Raw genomic sequence first — 17061 nt, 5'->3', positions numbered from 1 at the left:
CCAGCCCCCACTTTACGACCCAGACTGACTGGGCTTTATGAAGAAAGGTTATTAAAACCCAAATCACCCCATATTAGGTTCTTCCAACCCCAAAAGGCCAGTACCTTACCCCAGGGTCAAGGTATATTTCAGATCTCACCAAAGATAACGCTGAAGCCAATTTCTTTAGTAAGCAAAACTAAAAATTTATTAGCTAAGGAAAAAAACAAAGTTATTGAGAGGTTAAAGCAGGTGATTACACATGAATTAAAGTTTGTAATTCCAAATGCTAGTAGGGATAGAATATTTGCTAGTTTTCTATGTGTTTCTCTGGGTTGCCCAAAAATAGTTTTTTGGGGACCTCTGTCCTTTTGTTCAGAATCCCCCTGTCAGTATTCACCAGTCCAGAGACAGGGGAGGAGAGAGAAGTGGTAAGGGACCTTTGTTCCCCTTTTTTAGATCTTGACCCTTTTTACTGGAAAAGTCCTTGCTGTGTCATGAGGTCAGGCAGTTCCATGGCCCTTCATAAGAATTTGCAATGCATACTTGCTTTTCTGTGTACATGCTGTTTGAGGTGTCTCCAGGGCGGACATGCAGGGGTCATTGGTTTATAATCCCTCTGTTATTCCTGAATAGCTAACCTGCTGGTGTTTCTCAGACTCACATGTTCGATCACAAACATATAGCAAAAATCTCATAATTCCACACATAAATTTTGCTGCTCACATTTTAACAGGACAATAATATTCAGCAGATTATAACTTTTCCAATGATCCCTTACAAGGCGCACCTTGTACAATAATTTTGTAACAGTGATGACCATAATCGTGTAGACCAAGTGGCTCAAAGTCCCCGCCCGTGGGCCATCTGCAGCCCGAGAACCTCCCCACTGCGGCCTGCAGAAACTTTAAAAAGTTTTCATCTGGCCCTCGTGGCTGCCAGCCGGGGGGAGTTGGGAGGGGAGCAGGCAGGAGAGATGCAGTTATGCTGCCAACTATCTGCTGCAGGCTCCGCCCCCCGCGGCTCCCATCAGCTAGGGAAGAGGGACTGAGATATCACCACTAGTCGCCGGGCAGAATCAGCCATGGAGGCAGCATCACTAGTTGCTGGGCAGAGTCAGCCAGGGTGGCATGAGGCCAAGGGAGCGAGGGAAAAGGGTGGGAAAATGGGTTGGGAGGTGGCGTAACTCATGAGGCTCCAGTGACAGCGCGAGGGGGCACGCTGCCTCCGTTCCCCCTCCCCGACCTCTGACTCCGTGGCCAATGGGAGCTCCGGGGGATGGTGCTTGCACAGAGGCAATGTACCTGGTGCCTACAGATAAAATAAGATGAAGATAAGAAGAAAGGAAAGAGGTTCTTTCTAGCTGTTAAAAGAACAGGAGTACTTGTGGCACCTTAGAGACTAACAAATTTATTAGAGCATAAGCTTTCGTGGACTACAGCCCACTTCTTCGGATGCATAGTCCACGAAAGCTTAACAAATAAGCTTTCGTGGACTATGCATCCGAAGAAGTGGGCTGTAGTCCACGAAAGCTTATGCTCTAATAAATTTGTTAGTCTCTAAGGTGCCACAAGTACTCCTGTTCTTTTTGCGGATACAGACTAACATGGCTGCTACTCTGAAACCTTTCTAGCTGTTGGCGCTGCAGGTCTGTGCAATGAAATGGGGCCCTTTACATGGGACAGTGGGTAAAAAAGTAAATAAATGTTGGTAGGCTGTGTAGGAGAGGCCATCTCAGCAGGAGGCACTGAGCCAGATGGGAGCATAATCCCACCCACTGCCCCATCTCTTTAGGGTAGTAGCCATGCACCTCACCCCCTGCATCGGACGGTGTCTCCTCCTCAGCCGCTTTTGTGCCCAAGGAGGCCCAGTCCAGCAAGGTCCTGCTGTCGGCAGAGCATGGAGTGTGGGAAAGTGAACCCAACACAACTATCTGATGCACACCTTGCTGCAATCCTGAAGGTTTCAACTGCTCAGTCACTGAGGCCAAACATCAACGAACTGGCAGAACTGAAGCATTGCCAGGTGTCTGGCAAACACTAAAAACTCTCTGGCAGGCGAAGAATTGTATAAAGTTGTAGGACAGTTTTATTAGTTCTAAGAAATTCTAAATAAAAAAAAAACTACAATATAAACATTTTCTTTTCTGAACACCATCTTCAGTGACATTATCGGCCCGCCGGGAGGATTTGAGGACTGGCACTGGCCCTAAAGTAAATTGAATTAGTCTACACCAGGGGTCTCAATCTCAGCTTCCCCTTTAGAGAGCATCACAGCCCTAATTCAGCTCTGTCTTTTCTTCTTATTGTTCCATCAGCATGGAACAGGGTCATAAGCATAGGTCCTACTGGTGATTAAGAACAGTTGCCATTGAAACATCATCTCTGCATCTTGCTAAGGACAGGGATCTGCAGAAAGCAATTTCTGAACTGACCACTACAGGGACCATCCCTCCCTTGGCAGATCTACATTTGGTCTTCTTGGCTATGTCAGCAAATGTTTTCATGCCAGATTTCTTGACTGGGCTGAAGAAGCTACATGTCCCATCAGAATCAAATGCACCTCTCACAAACCTCTTCATTTCTTCCTCACCAACATCTGCTATTTTCAGTGTTCATCTGATGAAGTCCACAGTTCTGTTAATAAGCACTTCTGGATGTGATTCAGGGTCAAATGGATTTGCCATATTGTGGTGACATGGTTGGTAAGAGCTGTAACGTGCTCTTCGTGGACTTTGTTTTCACTACTTATTAGGCCACTTCTTTCCCTCATAGCTTTTGCATATTCATAATAAGAAGCTGTGTACGGTCATCTTTGACACTAATACTGACCTGTGCATAAACATCACTGAATTAAAAAGCTAGTTTCTAGAATATTTCAGAGACTAGCACTGCATGCAAAGGCAGTTACAAGTTAAAACTTTCTACCAGGCAGACTAAATGCTACATTGTATGTACAAAAGTTTACAAATGGAGAAGCATTACATTAGGAATTCATGTATTTTTACATCTACCCACTATGCAGTACAAGCTATGGGCATGCAATCTACTGCTACTGGTCCACAACCTTCAATGTGAGACTTATCAGGTCAACAAATTTCAACTGAAAATATAGAAAAAACTTCTATAATCACCTGTGAGAGACTTTGATAATTAAGAATGCGCAACGTGAAACCATTCCACGTTAATATATTGCAAAATGTTGATTTGCCATTTTTGCAACATGCTAAAACAACTTCATCATTTCTGAGGGGAAAAATCCTTGCCCATGCAAAACCAATACAAATTTTTTAATTCGCTGTCATTTGGTAGCTCTGACCCATAATCACCACGTTAAGATGTTGAAATTAACTTAACCAGTAATAACTGTAGTCATGGCCATGTTGCAGTGTTTCTGGAACTGTGCAAAAAATGACGCTCTCCCATTTTGGGTACCATTGTTTCAGGCTGCCTACAGGCATACTTCACCGCTTGACAGCTCCATATATCATACCTCATCTAAACAGTCATAAGATGAGCTTTCAAATGAACTCCATTCATTAAACTCCAAAAATACAGCCCTTTTTGGAGAATTGCCTCAAGCCTACCATCCAAATCTCCCCTAAAAATGCCCACCTTCTGCAATGTCCAGTTTACAACAAACTATTAAAATGATCAGTCAAAAAACCCTACCTAATCCCTTCCTTTGGATAGTCCAGCACAGCAGTTCTCAACCAGGGATACGTGCAGAGGTCTTCCGATGGGCACATCAATTCATCAAGATATTTGCCTAGTTTTACAACAGGCTACAGAAAGCCCTAGCAAAGTCAGTACAAACTCAAATGTCATACAGACAATGAGTTGTTTATACTGCTCTATATACACTGTACACAATGTAATTACAATATTTATAGTCTACTTGATTTATTTTATAATTATATGGTAAAAATGAGAAAGTACTAGTGGCTGGGACACTTGTATATTTATGTCTGACTTTGTTAGCAAGTAGTTTTTAAGTGAGGTGAAACTGGGGGGGGGGGGGGGGGGAAGGACGCAAAACAGATCAGGGGTCTAGTAATCTGGAAAGGTTGAGAGCCACTGTTCTAGAGGAAGAAAAAAACTGAGTTTGTTCTGACTTCACCAGTGCTTTTTATGTAGCCTGTTATAAAACTAGGCAAATATCTAGATGAGTTGATGTATCCCCTGGAAGACTTCTGCGTACCCTGGTTGAGAACATTAGAGGTCATGTTTTCAAGCTTGTCTCTGCAACCATGAGGGTTATTAATTTACCTCTTTTTTTATAAGGATGAAAATGGAGATTCTCACATTCACATGACTCAAGAAATCAGGGCTTTAAAAAAAAAAAAATACCAACTATTGCGACACTTGCAGTAAAATCAGAGGATTTGGGACCACCACCTGTAGATCGGTTATGGAGAGCTAGAATTTCTACTGGTGAGATGGGTAGAGAGATGGTCCAAACTATCTGTGACTGATATGGAGAAAACACTGAGCTCTGCTCACACCACCAGACACGCATTCAATTTCTGTTGACCTCCTTATGAAAAATCCTATTCAGTTTAAACAGAAAATAGAGCATTTGCTTCCTGCTGTAGAAATCTAAAGGATGGATTTTTTTAAAAATAACCAAACAAACAAACTATAGAGTTTTAGGGTAGACGCTATAGGTATTAAGGGTAATTTCTACAGAACCTTGTTGTTTGCAACCCTATTAGATTGCTAGGACAACATAATTGATAGGCGCCAACATAAGAACATGGAAAGATATCCCATATGGGTATTAATGGAAATTACCTATACATGCATCAGGGAGACAGGAGAAGAAACCCCGGAGGCCTTTCCAGTCACAGAGCAAATCACCAAGTAATAACCCCACTTTGCCTCTGCTAGAGCTTGAAGTTAAAATCCCCCCCTCAGGGAAATGTACAAGGTACAGCAGCTGACAGGGTGATCCAGACTCTAGCAACAGCAGAGGCGATACAGACATTGACCATTAACCTAACCAGTATATATATTACAGCACATGAAAAGATGGGAGCTGCCTTACCAAGTGGGGGGCCAGTGCTAACAAGGCCAATTCAATTAAGGTGGAAGTTAGCACTGACTCCCCCCCCCCCCACTTGGCCTCATTAGCACGGACCCCCCCACTTGGTAAGGCAACTGCCATCTTTTCATGTGCTGTAATTTTATATATATATATATATATATATATATATATATATACACACATACACACACACACACACACAGTTTCCTGTATTTTTCACTGCATGTTTCTGATGAAGTGGGTTTTAGCCCACAAAAGCTTATGCCCAAATTAATTTGTTAGTCCCTAAAGTGCCACAAGAACTCCTCACTGTTTTTGCTGATACAGACTAACACGGCTACCACTCTGAAACTTAGATGGTTTGTTAATTAACTCCAGCGAGACAAATAAACTAGCTATGGAGCGGAGGGTTAAAAGGCAGGCTGTCCATTCCAAGTCGCCATCCATTTCCTCTACACTGCTGACGTTAGGAGACCAAGCTCTTTGTGTGGGCGGTTTCTGAAGCCACCACAGCAGATAATTTAATTCTTGTTCTTTTGTCGCATAAATAGAAAAGTCACATTGTACGAGTTGGATAATGCAGAGCTCACTGGCCAAATGCAGCTCAGAATAATACAACTTTATTTTTAAAAAAGACAGCACTCAGAATACATGTCCCAGAGTCACTGAAATAAATAGAGAGGACGGAACGCTAGTATCTCCCTGAAGAAGAGGGTGGCTGCAATCTGTTCTGTTAATGCAAATCAAGCGCAGCCTTCAGGATCCTGGTAAATTGCTAGTGCAACTGACTGGGGCAAGATTTGATCACAGGGGCTCTGCATGGTCTGGCAGCCCATGTGGAGCTGTGAACAGGGCCGGCTCCAGGCACCAGCTTACCAAGCAGGTGCTTGGGGCGGCCACTTCGGACAGGGGCGGCACGTCCAGCTATTCTCCCTGGCTGCTGAGATGGAGAGTCAGGGTACGCTGAAGGTACACAAACCTATTTAGGTTTCAGAGTAGCAGCCGTGTTAGTCTGTATCCGCAAAAAGAAGAACAGGAGTACTTGTGGCACCTTAGAGACTAACAAATTTATTAGAGCATAAGCTTTCGTGGACTACAGCCCACTTCTTCGGATGCATAAACCTATTTAGGAGAATTGGAAGGGAGAGGTCACAAAATGGTTAAGACTTTGTTTTATCTGAGCTCCTCCTAAGCAGCGAGAGACTCATTTCAATATCATTGTAATGCTTCCGTGAACGGTATCTCATTTTTAGGATGGACGTCCCCTCAAAAGTATCCCTTCAAAAATGGAAAGATGGGGTGGAAGGAAGGCAACTATGCTGGTGGGGAAAAGGGGGCACACTTCTGTTAAGTTCTTGCACAAAGAAGTGCTCAGTGGAGCTCCATAGTGTGATAAAGATAAAACAGGATGGAAAAACCTAATTCATACTTATTTTGAAATATACCATACAAGGCCTATAAAATAGAGCTGAAAAATGAACAATGAAACACAAGGCACTCTCAAAGTAGCAAATTTTCCAGTTATTTTTCAATAATGATTTATATGAGCTACAAAGACCTTCACATGCAAGAATACCTTTGCAACGTGAGCCAGCTTTCAGGGCCTTTTATATTTATTAATTATATTTATAATCCCTAAATATTATTGTTAAATAATCCATTCAGTCACATTCAAAGTATCTCAAGTCATTTTAAATTTTTCTTCTCTGGATAATTTTGATCACTTACATAAATATATACATTGTTCAGTAATTACAATAAATTTTGTTGTTTTTTTAAAAGCTTCATAATTGTCCAAATAGCTAAAAATATTTTTTATTTTAATTATTCTTCCTTCCTGCAGCCTCTCCCCTTCCCTCAACTCAGCAGCACCCCACCCCCCAGTCCCATCAGTCCCCACCCCCAGCCTCACCTCTGCTTCTCCTCAGGCTCTTCACATACCCCCAGACCAGGGAGGCTGCAGCAGGATCCCGTCTCCCCCTTTCCCAGCCTGGAGGGTGTCAGCTCCTGGAGCTCTTCTTCCCCTCCTCCCCCCGCCTCTTCCCAGGCCAGGTGCTGCAGAGGGTAGGGGAAAAGAGCAGATGCATGCACTGTCCTGTCTGTATTTCTCACATGGGGGAGAAGGTGAGAGTGGAGCCAGGCCAAGGGGAAGAGACTCTGCCGGCTTCCCGCAAGGCTGAACTTCACAAGGGGGCTAGAGCTTCTCACCAGACGGGCTCCAAAAATCTTCTAAAACCCTGTCCCTTGTGATAAAAAAAAGGCAAAGTTGGCGACACTGTTTGAGGCACCATACAGCTCTACACAGAGCAACCACAGGGCTCTTCTTGTTGTAACCTTTCAGGGGAAGAGGAGGAGGAGAGTGGTGGGAAGGAAAGGAGGACAGCGTCTACACTACAGAGTTAGGGTGACGCAAGGCTGCTTACGTTGACCTAACTCTGAAAGCGTTTACGCTACAATTTTGCTCCCACCAACAGAACTCACCCACTACACCCACTTAATAACTCCACCTCCACGAGAGGCGTAGAATCTATCTCCATGTAGCTAGGTCGACACAGCATCAGTGTAGACACTGCGTTGCTTACATCAACTGTTGCGGGCTTTCAGAAGCCGTCCCACTATGCCTAGGGTGACCAGACATCCCGATAAAATCAGGACCTTCCCGATATTTAGGCCTTTGTCCCACGTCCCGACATTTCACAGTACTCCCTTTTTTTCTTTCCTCCGCCGGCGACTCCCCTACCCCCAACCCCATGTGTCCTGATATTTTCTTACTCTCATCTGGTCACCCTAACTATGCCCCACACGGACAGTTCAATCAGTCCACGCGCTCCTGGTGAGGAACCAGACCCCCCGACACAAGGAACAAAGTTTAGACACACACAAGCGATGTAATTACTGCAGCAGCTGCGTGCCTACTTAAGTTAGGTCGACTTAATTTTGTAGCGTGGCCATGCCCGTAGGATCCAATCTGGCAAGGCGCTGAGCACCTCAGACTGTAAAAGCTTCAGGGCAGTGACTTGTCTCATTTGTTGGTAAAGTGCCAGGCAAGTTTATGATGCTGTAACAATAATTAATTAAATGATGTGGTTTTGCTCTAGGGCAATGATTAGCAGCAAAGAAAGGCTGAAGGGATGAAAGCTCTTCAATTAACCTCCCAGCTAGATTTCAGAGTGGTAGCCGTGTTAGTCTGTATCAGCAAAAACGAGGAGTACTTGTGGCACCTTAGAGACTAAAATTTATTTGGGCATAAGCTTTTGTGGGCTAAAACCCACTTCATCAGATGCATGAAGTGAAAAATACAGTAAGCAAAATATATATATTACAGCACATGAAAAGATGTGAGTTGCCTTAACAAGTGGGGGGTCAGTGCTAACCAGGCCAATTCAATGAAGATGGAAGTGAGCTATTCTCAACATGAATCAGGACTTCTCCTGGTTTCTCCCAGCCAGAGTAACTTCCAGGGGGCTATTGTCCATCTCCCTTGAAGTCTTATCAATACTCCTCTTACAACTACCTCAGTAAACAATGCAAACCTCTGACCTCCCAAGAATAATTTTAGAGAGGGCTTGCATCAATAATCAAATTAAATCACAGGTGAAAAGAGAGCTTTGTGTTTCCTAAATGAATTAACTACAATGTGGTCAGTTTCCAGCGGTCATTAATTATGGCTCTTAGAGTCATGTTGTCACTTCCAGGATTAACTCTAGGAAAGGCAGGTGGAGATGGCCGTTTACCAGTGTTAAGTAAGAGAAACCACCACCCACAAAGCAAACCTTGTACAAGCTGCTGGAGAGTCCTCCAACAAAAAAAGACAGTTCCTGACAGAATCAGTATGTGTACAGTACTTCTATCCCCCGCGGCGTTGCCACTTCCGCACTCCTCCTGCCTGACATTACACGGAGCGTTTGACACTTGGCCCAGGAATGAGGTCAAACAGTAGCACCAGATCAAGGCTTCGAAAGGCCATGAGGAACCTGAGGTGCAGCAAAAATGAATTCCGCCATCTTGAACAGAATAGGCAGGCGTATTTGTTCCAGACATTTACTCCCCGCAATGGAAGGGCCAAGGCAACACAAAGCACTAGCCCCTTTTCTACTTTTTCAATACAAATTTGAAAGACCTCCAAAGACCTCCTCAGAGCTAGGACCTGGCCATCTCCGAGGCTGCCTCCCAGACAGCTGCAGTCCACAGCTGGAGGAGACCAGATTAAGACTCTGGGGACCACGGGGCAAAGTCTTTGGGCCAACTAAAGTCAGCGGCAAAACTCCCATTGATTTCAATAGGGCCAGAATTTCACACAGAGAGTTCTTAGACCCCACCTCTGGGCTTCTTCACATAAGGGTCAAGACTGAGACCAGGTCTGATCAACATGCAAGGCCTGCCTTTTTGCTAAACCCTTCCTACCCATTGACATCCTTCTCATGGCGCCTGGTCAATGGAGGGCTAAAGAAAGAAAGAGTGAGAAAAAGAAAGGAACAGAGTCAGATCAGCGAAGAGACAGCTCCCCTCTGAATGGTGTTGTACTAACACCATTCTTGTGACAGACAAGTTATTCGAGAAAGGGATTGAGAGGCAGAGCAGGAACAGTTTTCTTTTACCCCTTCCTTCCCAGCCACCTTCCACCCCAGGGTCCTTTATTATTTCTCACCATTAACCATTTGCCTAGGATTGTAAATTCTTTAAAGCTGTGCTTGTCTTACTGGTACATAAAGCATTATGCTCACCAATAATAAACTGATAACACTTTGCACTGATAGAACACTCTCTTCTGAGGCCAAAGCCCCATCAAAGATGGCTATGTGTCATCATCCCCAGAGTACACATGGGGAAAGAGTTGAAGTAAAATGCCCAGGGTAACCCAGCAAGTCAGTGGCAGAGTTGGAAAAGTTAGAACCTGGGAGTCCTGACTCCCAGACCTGTGATCTAAAACCACACTAGGGAGGCCTATCATAACGTACGCTATCATTGAAACAAAGCTTGATCTAGATGGAATCCCTCCTGCGCTTAGGTTGCTTAGATTAGGAATAAAGATAGGGAAGTGAAGATGGATTTGTTTGTTAGCATTCACATTAAATAGAATGATTACACCCCACTGACGTCATAACAGTAGAAGAATGTACCTCTGGAAGGTTGAGCTAGATGCAGAGGTCTTTTAATGTAATATTTACTTGGCAAAGAAACCACCACTCTTATCTAAATTCCAACAGAACATAATAAAAACATGACACAAACATACCCCAACACACACACACGATCCAAGCCTGGAGCAATAGGAATAAACTAGTCTATTATTTCTACCTCACATTATTCCTGCAGAAATCCTTTGCCCAAAATTTGATAGTTTTCTATTCCTTGCATCTACCACACATTTCTCTCCTCACCATGTTGGCTTGCCTCCAGAAACCTTAAATCCTGAGCTGCTCTCGGCACAGCTAATATCATTCCACTCCTGCTCTCTAACCAGCCAATCAGAGACGCTAGTAATGACTGAACAGGTTTGTCTCTGTGACATGCCCAGTTACGGCCAGCTGAGCAACAAGAGGTCAGTGATCAGTTTGCGGCATTAATCGACCCTCCACCTGGAACTTTACAGAGGAATTTCTAGGACACCAAGATCCATTCCAATCAGCCAAATTCATTTTTATTTAAATGTGGAGTGAAAATGTGTGCTCATGTAGATAGACTGAAAGGCCTAGAAACAGCGAATCCCTGGAACAGAGCTAGGATGACTTAATTCTGTGTGTAAAACTGGTATCAGTAAAGCACTGGGAAAAGTGACCATGTGGAATAGGGAACAGACATATTTACAATCTAGACAAGAAACTAGATTATTATAGGTTAAAAACAAAAGGAAAGCATAGATTGTGGAGCACTTATTACATGCCATAAAAAGGAACATAAGAATGGCCGTACTGGGTCAGACCAAAGGTCCATCTAGCCCAGTATCCTGTCTACCGACAGTGGCCAATGCCAGGTGCCCCAGAGGGAGTGAACCTAACAGGTAATGATCAAGTGATCTCTCTCCTGCCATCCATCTCCACCCTCTGACAAACAAAGGCTAGGGACACCATTCCTTACCCAGCCTGGCTAATAGCCGTTAATGGACTTCACCTCCATGAATTTATCCAGTTCTCTTAAACCCTGTTATAGTCCTAGCCTTCACAACCTCCTCAGGCAAGGAGTTCCACAAGTTGACTGTGCGCTGTGTGAAGAAGAACTACCTTTTATTTGTTTTAAGCCTGCTGCCCATTAATTTCATTTGGTGGCCCCTAGTTCTTGTATTATGGGAATGCGTAAATAAACTTTTCCTTATTCACTTTCTCCACACCACTCATGATTTTATATACCACTATCATATCTGCCCTTAGTCTCCTCTTTTCCAATCTGATCGGGCAAACAAACATCAACACCAGGCCCATGATGACCGCCGACGTGAACATCTGTCATGTTTTTGTGGCACCAGCCTTTTTTCTCCCATTTACAGTGCGTTTAGAACCCAAGTCTTAGAAGCTGAAGATCCGCCAGTTATCTACAGGATAGACAACTGCAATGAACCTGTCCCAACATACCTCATTCCTGACTAAGAAGAGCCAACTAAATGATTAAGGGTGTCTACCCAGCAGGTGGTGGGAGGTGTGATTCCCAGTTCAGGTAGATATAGAGAGAGATTAGATAGATATTAGCTCTGCTCAAGCTAACACACTAAAAATAGCAGCAGTCTAAGCTAGTCACCCAAATAAAATCCCACCTCTGAGTATGTATTCATGAGGCCAGCGTGAGCCATTGCAGCCATATCACTATTTTTAGTGCTAACACAGTCTTGAACTAGTGCACATCTATATCTACTGGAGGTAGGAATCACTCTCCCAGCTGCTGTGTAGACATACCGCAAGAGGTGACTTCTTGCCTAAGTCCCATTAATCACCAGCTTCTCTGTTAAGGCTGCCAAAAAGGGTGTGAGTAAGTACCATTTATGATGGTTTTTTTGCCATGTGGACACCTGTCCATTAGTGACCGGTCTGAGACACCAAAATCATTCTTTACATAGATCACTGAATAACCACCAGATGGTAACAATTTTTACTCACTGCTACTCTAAGAGGCTGAACATGAATATACAAGATTTTGTATCCAATTACCCAACCACATAGCCGCATATTTCTGCCTGACATAAGAAAGTATCTTCCGGAAATAAACCGAGAGCTTTGGTGAAAAGCGGACACAAGCGCCACATCTGAAGGAACATCTTACATCCTTGCATAACAGATCTCAGAAGCGGAAAGAGGATGCATCCAGTATTCCATTGTGAATTTGGTATTGAATAAGACCTCGTTCTTCATTCAATACAAGGCTCCAATTCATCACCAGGGAAATTGCTGAGATCATAAACTCCCAGCGCTCGAGCTGGAAATCAATGGAGGAGGAGGAGGGATTCTGATTCTAAATATAAAACTTAAAAAGGATACATAACAGGGACACTCCAAGTGTGTTTAAGCACTAAAATATACCAGCCTTAAAAGCATCAGTGCCTGCTTTTTCCTTTGCCGGGGGGGGAGGGGGGGGGGGGAGGCGCTCAGCCCCAGACCCCAGCCCCACGCCATCCATTCCCACAAGCTCCCACGCCCACCTCTCTCTGCCCCCACCTCTCTCTGCCTCCTCCCCCAGTGTGCCCCATCCCCGCTCCTCCCCCTCCCTCCCAGCACCACCTGCATGCTGGGGAACAGCTGATGGTGGCAGCCAGGAGGCGCTGGGAGGAGTTGATCGGCTGGGGCACCCACAGAGTTAGCACCTATGCTTAAAAGCAAGTGAAAATTCCCTGGAGCATCTGTCACAGTTCAAGGCAACTGCACCAGTATTCCCTCTTTGTGGTCCAGCAAGGGCACCCACTTGTAGGCTTCTAGCTCCCCAGCGATCACCTCTCTTGGCAGGAGACCGTCTCCCTTCAGACCGGGGTTTTTCCAGGCTGCACAGTTCCCAGCCTACATTGTGATATCCGCAGCAAGCCAGACGGCCCAAACAGCCAGCAACTGCACACTGCTTTCTCACCAGAGGCTATAAACAGCACAGCTGCCTACCGTGATAAGTTACCCACACAGCCCTTTCTAAGCAAGCACATTTACTATTAAGGTGAAAGCATGACAGAGAAAACAGATTAAGAACAATAAAAGAACCTACATGCCAGCTAACCAGAGATCACCCTCAGCTCCAACAAGGGCTCTGGTAAGTGATCATTCCTTCAAACCCCTCCTAGGGTTCTTTTGTGAGCGGTCACAATTTTATATCAGCTTTCGCTCCGAATACACACAGTCACGGATAGTTAATTCTTTCCTTTATACAGCTTGGGCTTGAGGCCAAGATCAAAGTAGCAGGTGAACAGCAGACAATGGTTCTCTTCTCAGGGCATAGCTTCAAAAGGCTGGGTCTTTGCAAAATCCCTCCTCTGGTTATGCATTCACCTCCTCTCCAGGACACCAACTTGAACTTTGTCCCAGAAGTTCATTCTTGCCTAGCAAATAGTCCTCTGAAGCTCCTAACATCTCCCAGGGTTCACACTGGTCACATCTCCCTCTTAGCAAAGTTACATATGCGCCCACAATAATGGATACATTTTGCATTTTTAATACAGTGGGCTCCAAAGCTATTTCAACTTTATTCAGTAAGGCTTTTTAAAGGAAATTGCTAGATCTTTCAGAGCATCCTTTCGGGATAACCTTTTTTAAAAATAAAAGTTTGGGTGCTGAGCAACCAACTTATCTTCAACACTTTTGCTTAACGCAACTATTAATGTCTGGCTTTAAATACACACAACTCTTCTCTCAGACCATAGAGTGGCATTACATTCTTCCCACCAAGCAATGATTTATATGTATCTATTACTTAAAGGAAATAAAGTCTGGCAAATGCCAGAGTGATGGCATAACGTTCACTGCATTTGTCTCCCTAGATTACCATGTCGTGGGGAACAGAGGGTAATCCTGTAATTATTGCGGTATGCTTACCTCTCACTTTGCTAGTATCAAAATTAGTGGAATAACTCTCCTCTATGCAAGCCATTCCGGAGGAGAAGAGGGTGAGGTCTCCCCCATGTAGGGTGACCAGATGTCCCGATTTTATAGGGACAGTCCCGATTTTTGGGTTTTTTTCTTATAGAGGCTCCTATTACCCCCCACCCCTGTCCCGATTTTTCACACTTGCTGTCTGATCACACTCTCTATTAAATCAGTTCCTAGAGGCCAAGCAGAGAATGAACCAAGCCCTGCAATTTTTTTTTTTTTTTTTTTTTTTTTTTTGTGTGTTTACAACCCAAGAGATGTCACTGTCCTAGTTCCCTGGTTTAGTGTGTAGGAGCAGGCGTTTTCTTTGCTGCCCCCTGTGCTGTTACTGTCCAGTTGCTTTTTAAAGCAGTCAGACAACATTATGGGCCCGATTCCAGCTTCATTAAATAAGTGCAATTCAGTGAGAGCTGTCAGAGGGGGCAGGGGGCCTCTGACCTCCATTCACCATTCTGATCTGGTAGCATTTTCCATTCACTTTGCTTTGTGTACCCAGGCCTTCCATCTAGAACTAAAGGTAACTCCTGGAGAATAGAAACAGTCATGGCAGAAGCATTCTCCCAAAGATACACCGCTCCTTACTGAGTCAATGTCATCTCTCTGTAACAGCAACCACTGAAAACCAAGATGAGCATGCTTGAGATAAAAAACAGCTGATCAGTGCCCCTGCATAAAATGTCCGATAATCCCTGCACAGACAAGGCATCTGGCGTCCACAGCAGGATCCCAGAGAGATGAACGTGAAAACTATCCACTGCATAGTCCCCTAACCTTTCCCTGACATCAGGAAAAAGAGACCCTGATTCATCCCCCCGCAGCAACAGCGTGATGTTAGCAGAGGAAGGATATATAGCCTAGTGACAGACTCCGGAATCTGAGAATGAAAGGGGAAAGCACTAGGAAATGTTGTGCCAGGTTTTAGAAGAGAGGATGAGACAAGGAGGAAGGTGGTGTCGAACTCCTTTAATCCCGCACCCTTGGGTGCCATGCTTAGCACCCTCCAGCTAGCGAAGCACAAAGAGCTGCTCCGATTGCCATGCAGTGCTTTCTAAAAATCAGGAGAGCTTTTCCGTTCAGTCTACAGCCAGCAATGAGTTTCAAAGGGAACAGGCCTGATCCTTCCCCCCACCACACACACCCCTGCTGATCCCCACTAGATCACACAAGCGGGTTGGAAACCTTGCTGTGAAATTTCACGTTCTCGCCTAGCAAATGCTTGAGACGTGACCCCCAAGTGCAGCAGCCCCCTGAAAACCCGTTTAACATTTTTGATTTCCTCCACCGGGCAGCTCCTCCAGAGATAAACCCGGGGGGCTAACCAGCACCGGGGCCTAGCAGCCCAGAGGAGAGCTGCTCTCTGACAGATTTGGATGGCTAGCATCTCAGGGAGAGAGAGGCTCTCACGCTACTGGGCCCATGTTACACGCCTGGCCCTGTAACATTTCCCATGCCAGGATCCATGGGGCTGCCCAGAGAATAGCCTTTGAAAGGCTGCGTTCGACCCAAGCCCTTGGATTTATGGGCAAGGCAGCAAGTGGGGAGAGCTTTGTAACCTCCCTGGATTTAATCCATCCCCCCCCCATCCCCTGTCACAAGCTCGTTTCACTCCCTCCCTGTCTGCAGAGTCTCACGCTGGGACCCCCTGGTGTAATACACCCCGCAGCCATCCACTGGGGATCCCCCTGGGGACAGCCCCCCTGCGGTGCCATGCCGGGAAATCCCCCTCCCCGCAGTGTGGGGGAGCAAGGGCAGAACAGCTCTGGGGGGGGTTGGGGGGTGTCAGCGGCAGCCAGAAAGCTGCCCGGGGAGGGGGTAAATGCACAGCTCTGATCTGCAGGGGAAAGCAAAGCACGTCCTGCCTGCCCTGGGCTTGAGCGCCTGCCTGCAGCGCGGCTCCCTGGCCTTAGCTGTTTGTGACCCCACACACACACGCAACACAACACACACACACACACACACACACTCCCCACCACTCTTCCACCGGCCGTCAATCAACGCACCCCCCCACCCCCCATCTCTCAAAGCCCCTCTGAGACACAGCAGCTGCGGCCCCAAGGGGCTAGTCCGGGCTGGCTAGCACTAGCCACCCCGGCTGGGCTGGGCTGTCAGTGCCTTCGGGAGTGGGGTGGGGAGGAAAACTGGGGGGGGGTGGGGAGGAGACTGCAGCGCCCCCAGCCCCCTCTCCTTGCATTGACACGTCCCCAGTAAAACCAGCTCGCCCAGCACCCCGGATTCGGCTCGCCCAGCGCCGCGCCCGTGATTTACCTTCTCCTGGGCTCGGGTGAGTTTCTTCTGCATGTTGCTGGCTATTTTCCCCGCGGTGACTCCCTTGCCCATCTCAGCCATCTTGCCTTGCCTGCCTTTCCCCCCGCGCGGCTGCACTAATCAGAGCAGGAGGGACGCGGGGGAAACCCGGAGCGAAACAATGGCCATCCCCTTCTCCAGGAGCCAGGCGCCAGGATACAGCCTTTTAAAGACACAGCGCCCCACAGCCGCGGCCACTTCTTAAAGGGACCGCTCGCTCTGCGACTGACGGCTTCCTCCTACGACACAGCCCACAGCCCGGGCTGCAAGGGGGCAGGCCCCTGCAGGGAGAAATCTCTGCTCACACCTATCAGCCCTCCTTTAACTTTCCAAGCCATTCCTCCCCCGCGCCCTCGCATCAGCTCTGCACCCACTCTTACTCTCTGAGCATCTTTATGCCACTTGGTTCAAGTCCTTATCGAAATGTATTTAGGCAAAGCGCAACAAACCCAAAAGCCATTCAGAACTTCAGGGGGATGGACCGCCGACTCTCCTACTTCTAAAGCACTGCTCACTACAACCTGAGCCAAAAGGTGCCCTCCGCTATGCCCAGATCCTCAAAGGTATCCCCGTGCCTAACTCCTTTGGGATGCTCTGGGCCTTAGTTTGTAGCCGTGCGGGGCCTCTGACACGTATTTGAATGGTTCTGAGCCTCCCCAATAGATTGTCTCAAAAAAGT

At 46.2% G+C, this 17061-nt stretch overlaps 1 protein-coding gene across 46 annotated transcripts in view; it reads right to left on the bottom strand.

Annotated features, from left to right (window-relative positions):
- BIN1 (bridging integrator 1) overlaps window positions 1-16705 on the bottom strand; it is a 147236-nt gene extending 130531 nt beyond the window's left edge. For 7 of the 46 annotated variants that reach the window (XM_065561452.1, XM_065561435.1, XM_065561433.1 and 4 more), the window contains exon 1: window positions 16344-16609. Coding sequence is in view for 35 of the 46 variants with exons in the window: in XM_065561435.1 (XP_065417507.1) it covers window positions 16344-16424 (81 nt within the window). In the remaining 11 variants the exon portion in view is untranslated. Of the gene's footprint in view, window positions 1-10323; window positions 10428-16343 lie in introns of those variants that run through there. The other 39 variants (XM_065561434.1, XM_065561448.1, XM_065561429.1 and 36 more) reach the window with 18 other exon arrangements.
- Window positions 16706-17061: the final 356 nt, after the last annotated feature.

This window comes from Chrysemys picta, chromosome 11, assembly GCF_011386835.1.
Source record: "Chrysemys picta bellii isolate R12L10 chromosome 11, ASM1138683v2, whole genome shotgun sequence".
NCBI lineage: Eukaryota > Metazoa > Chordata > Testudines > Emydidae > Chrysemys > Chrysemys picta.
This window is presented reverse-complemented; position numbering and strand designations above follow the sequence as displayed.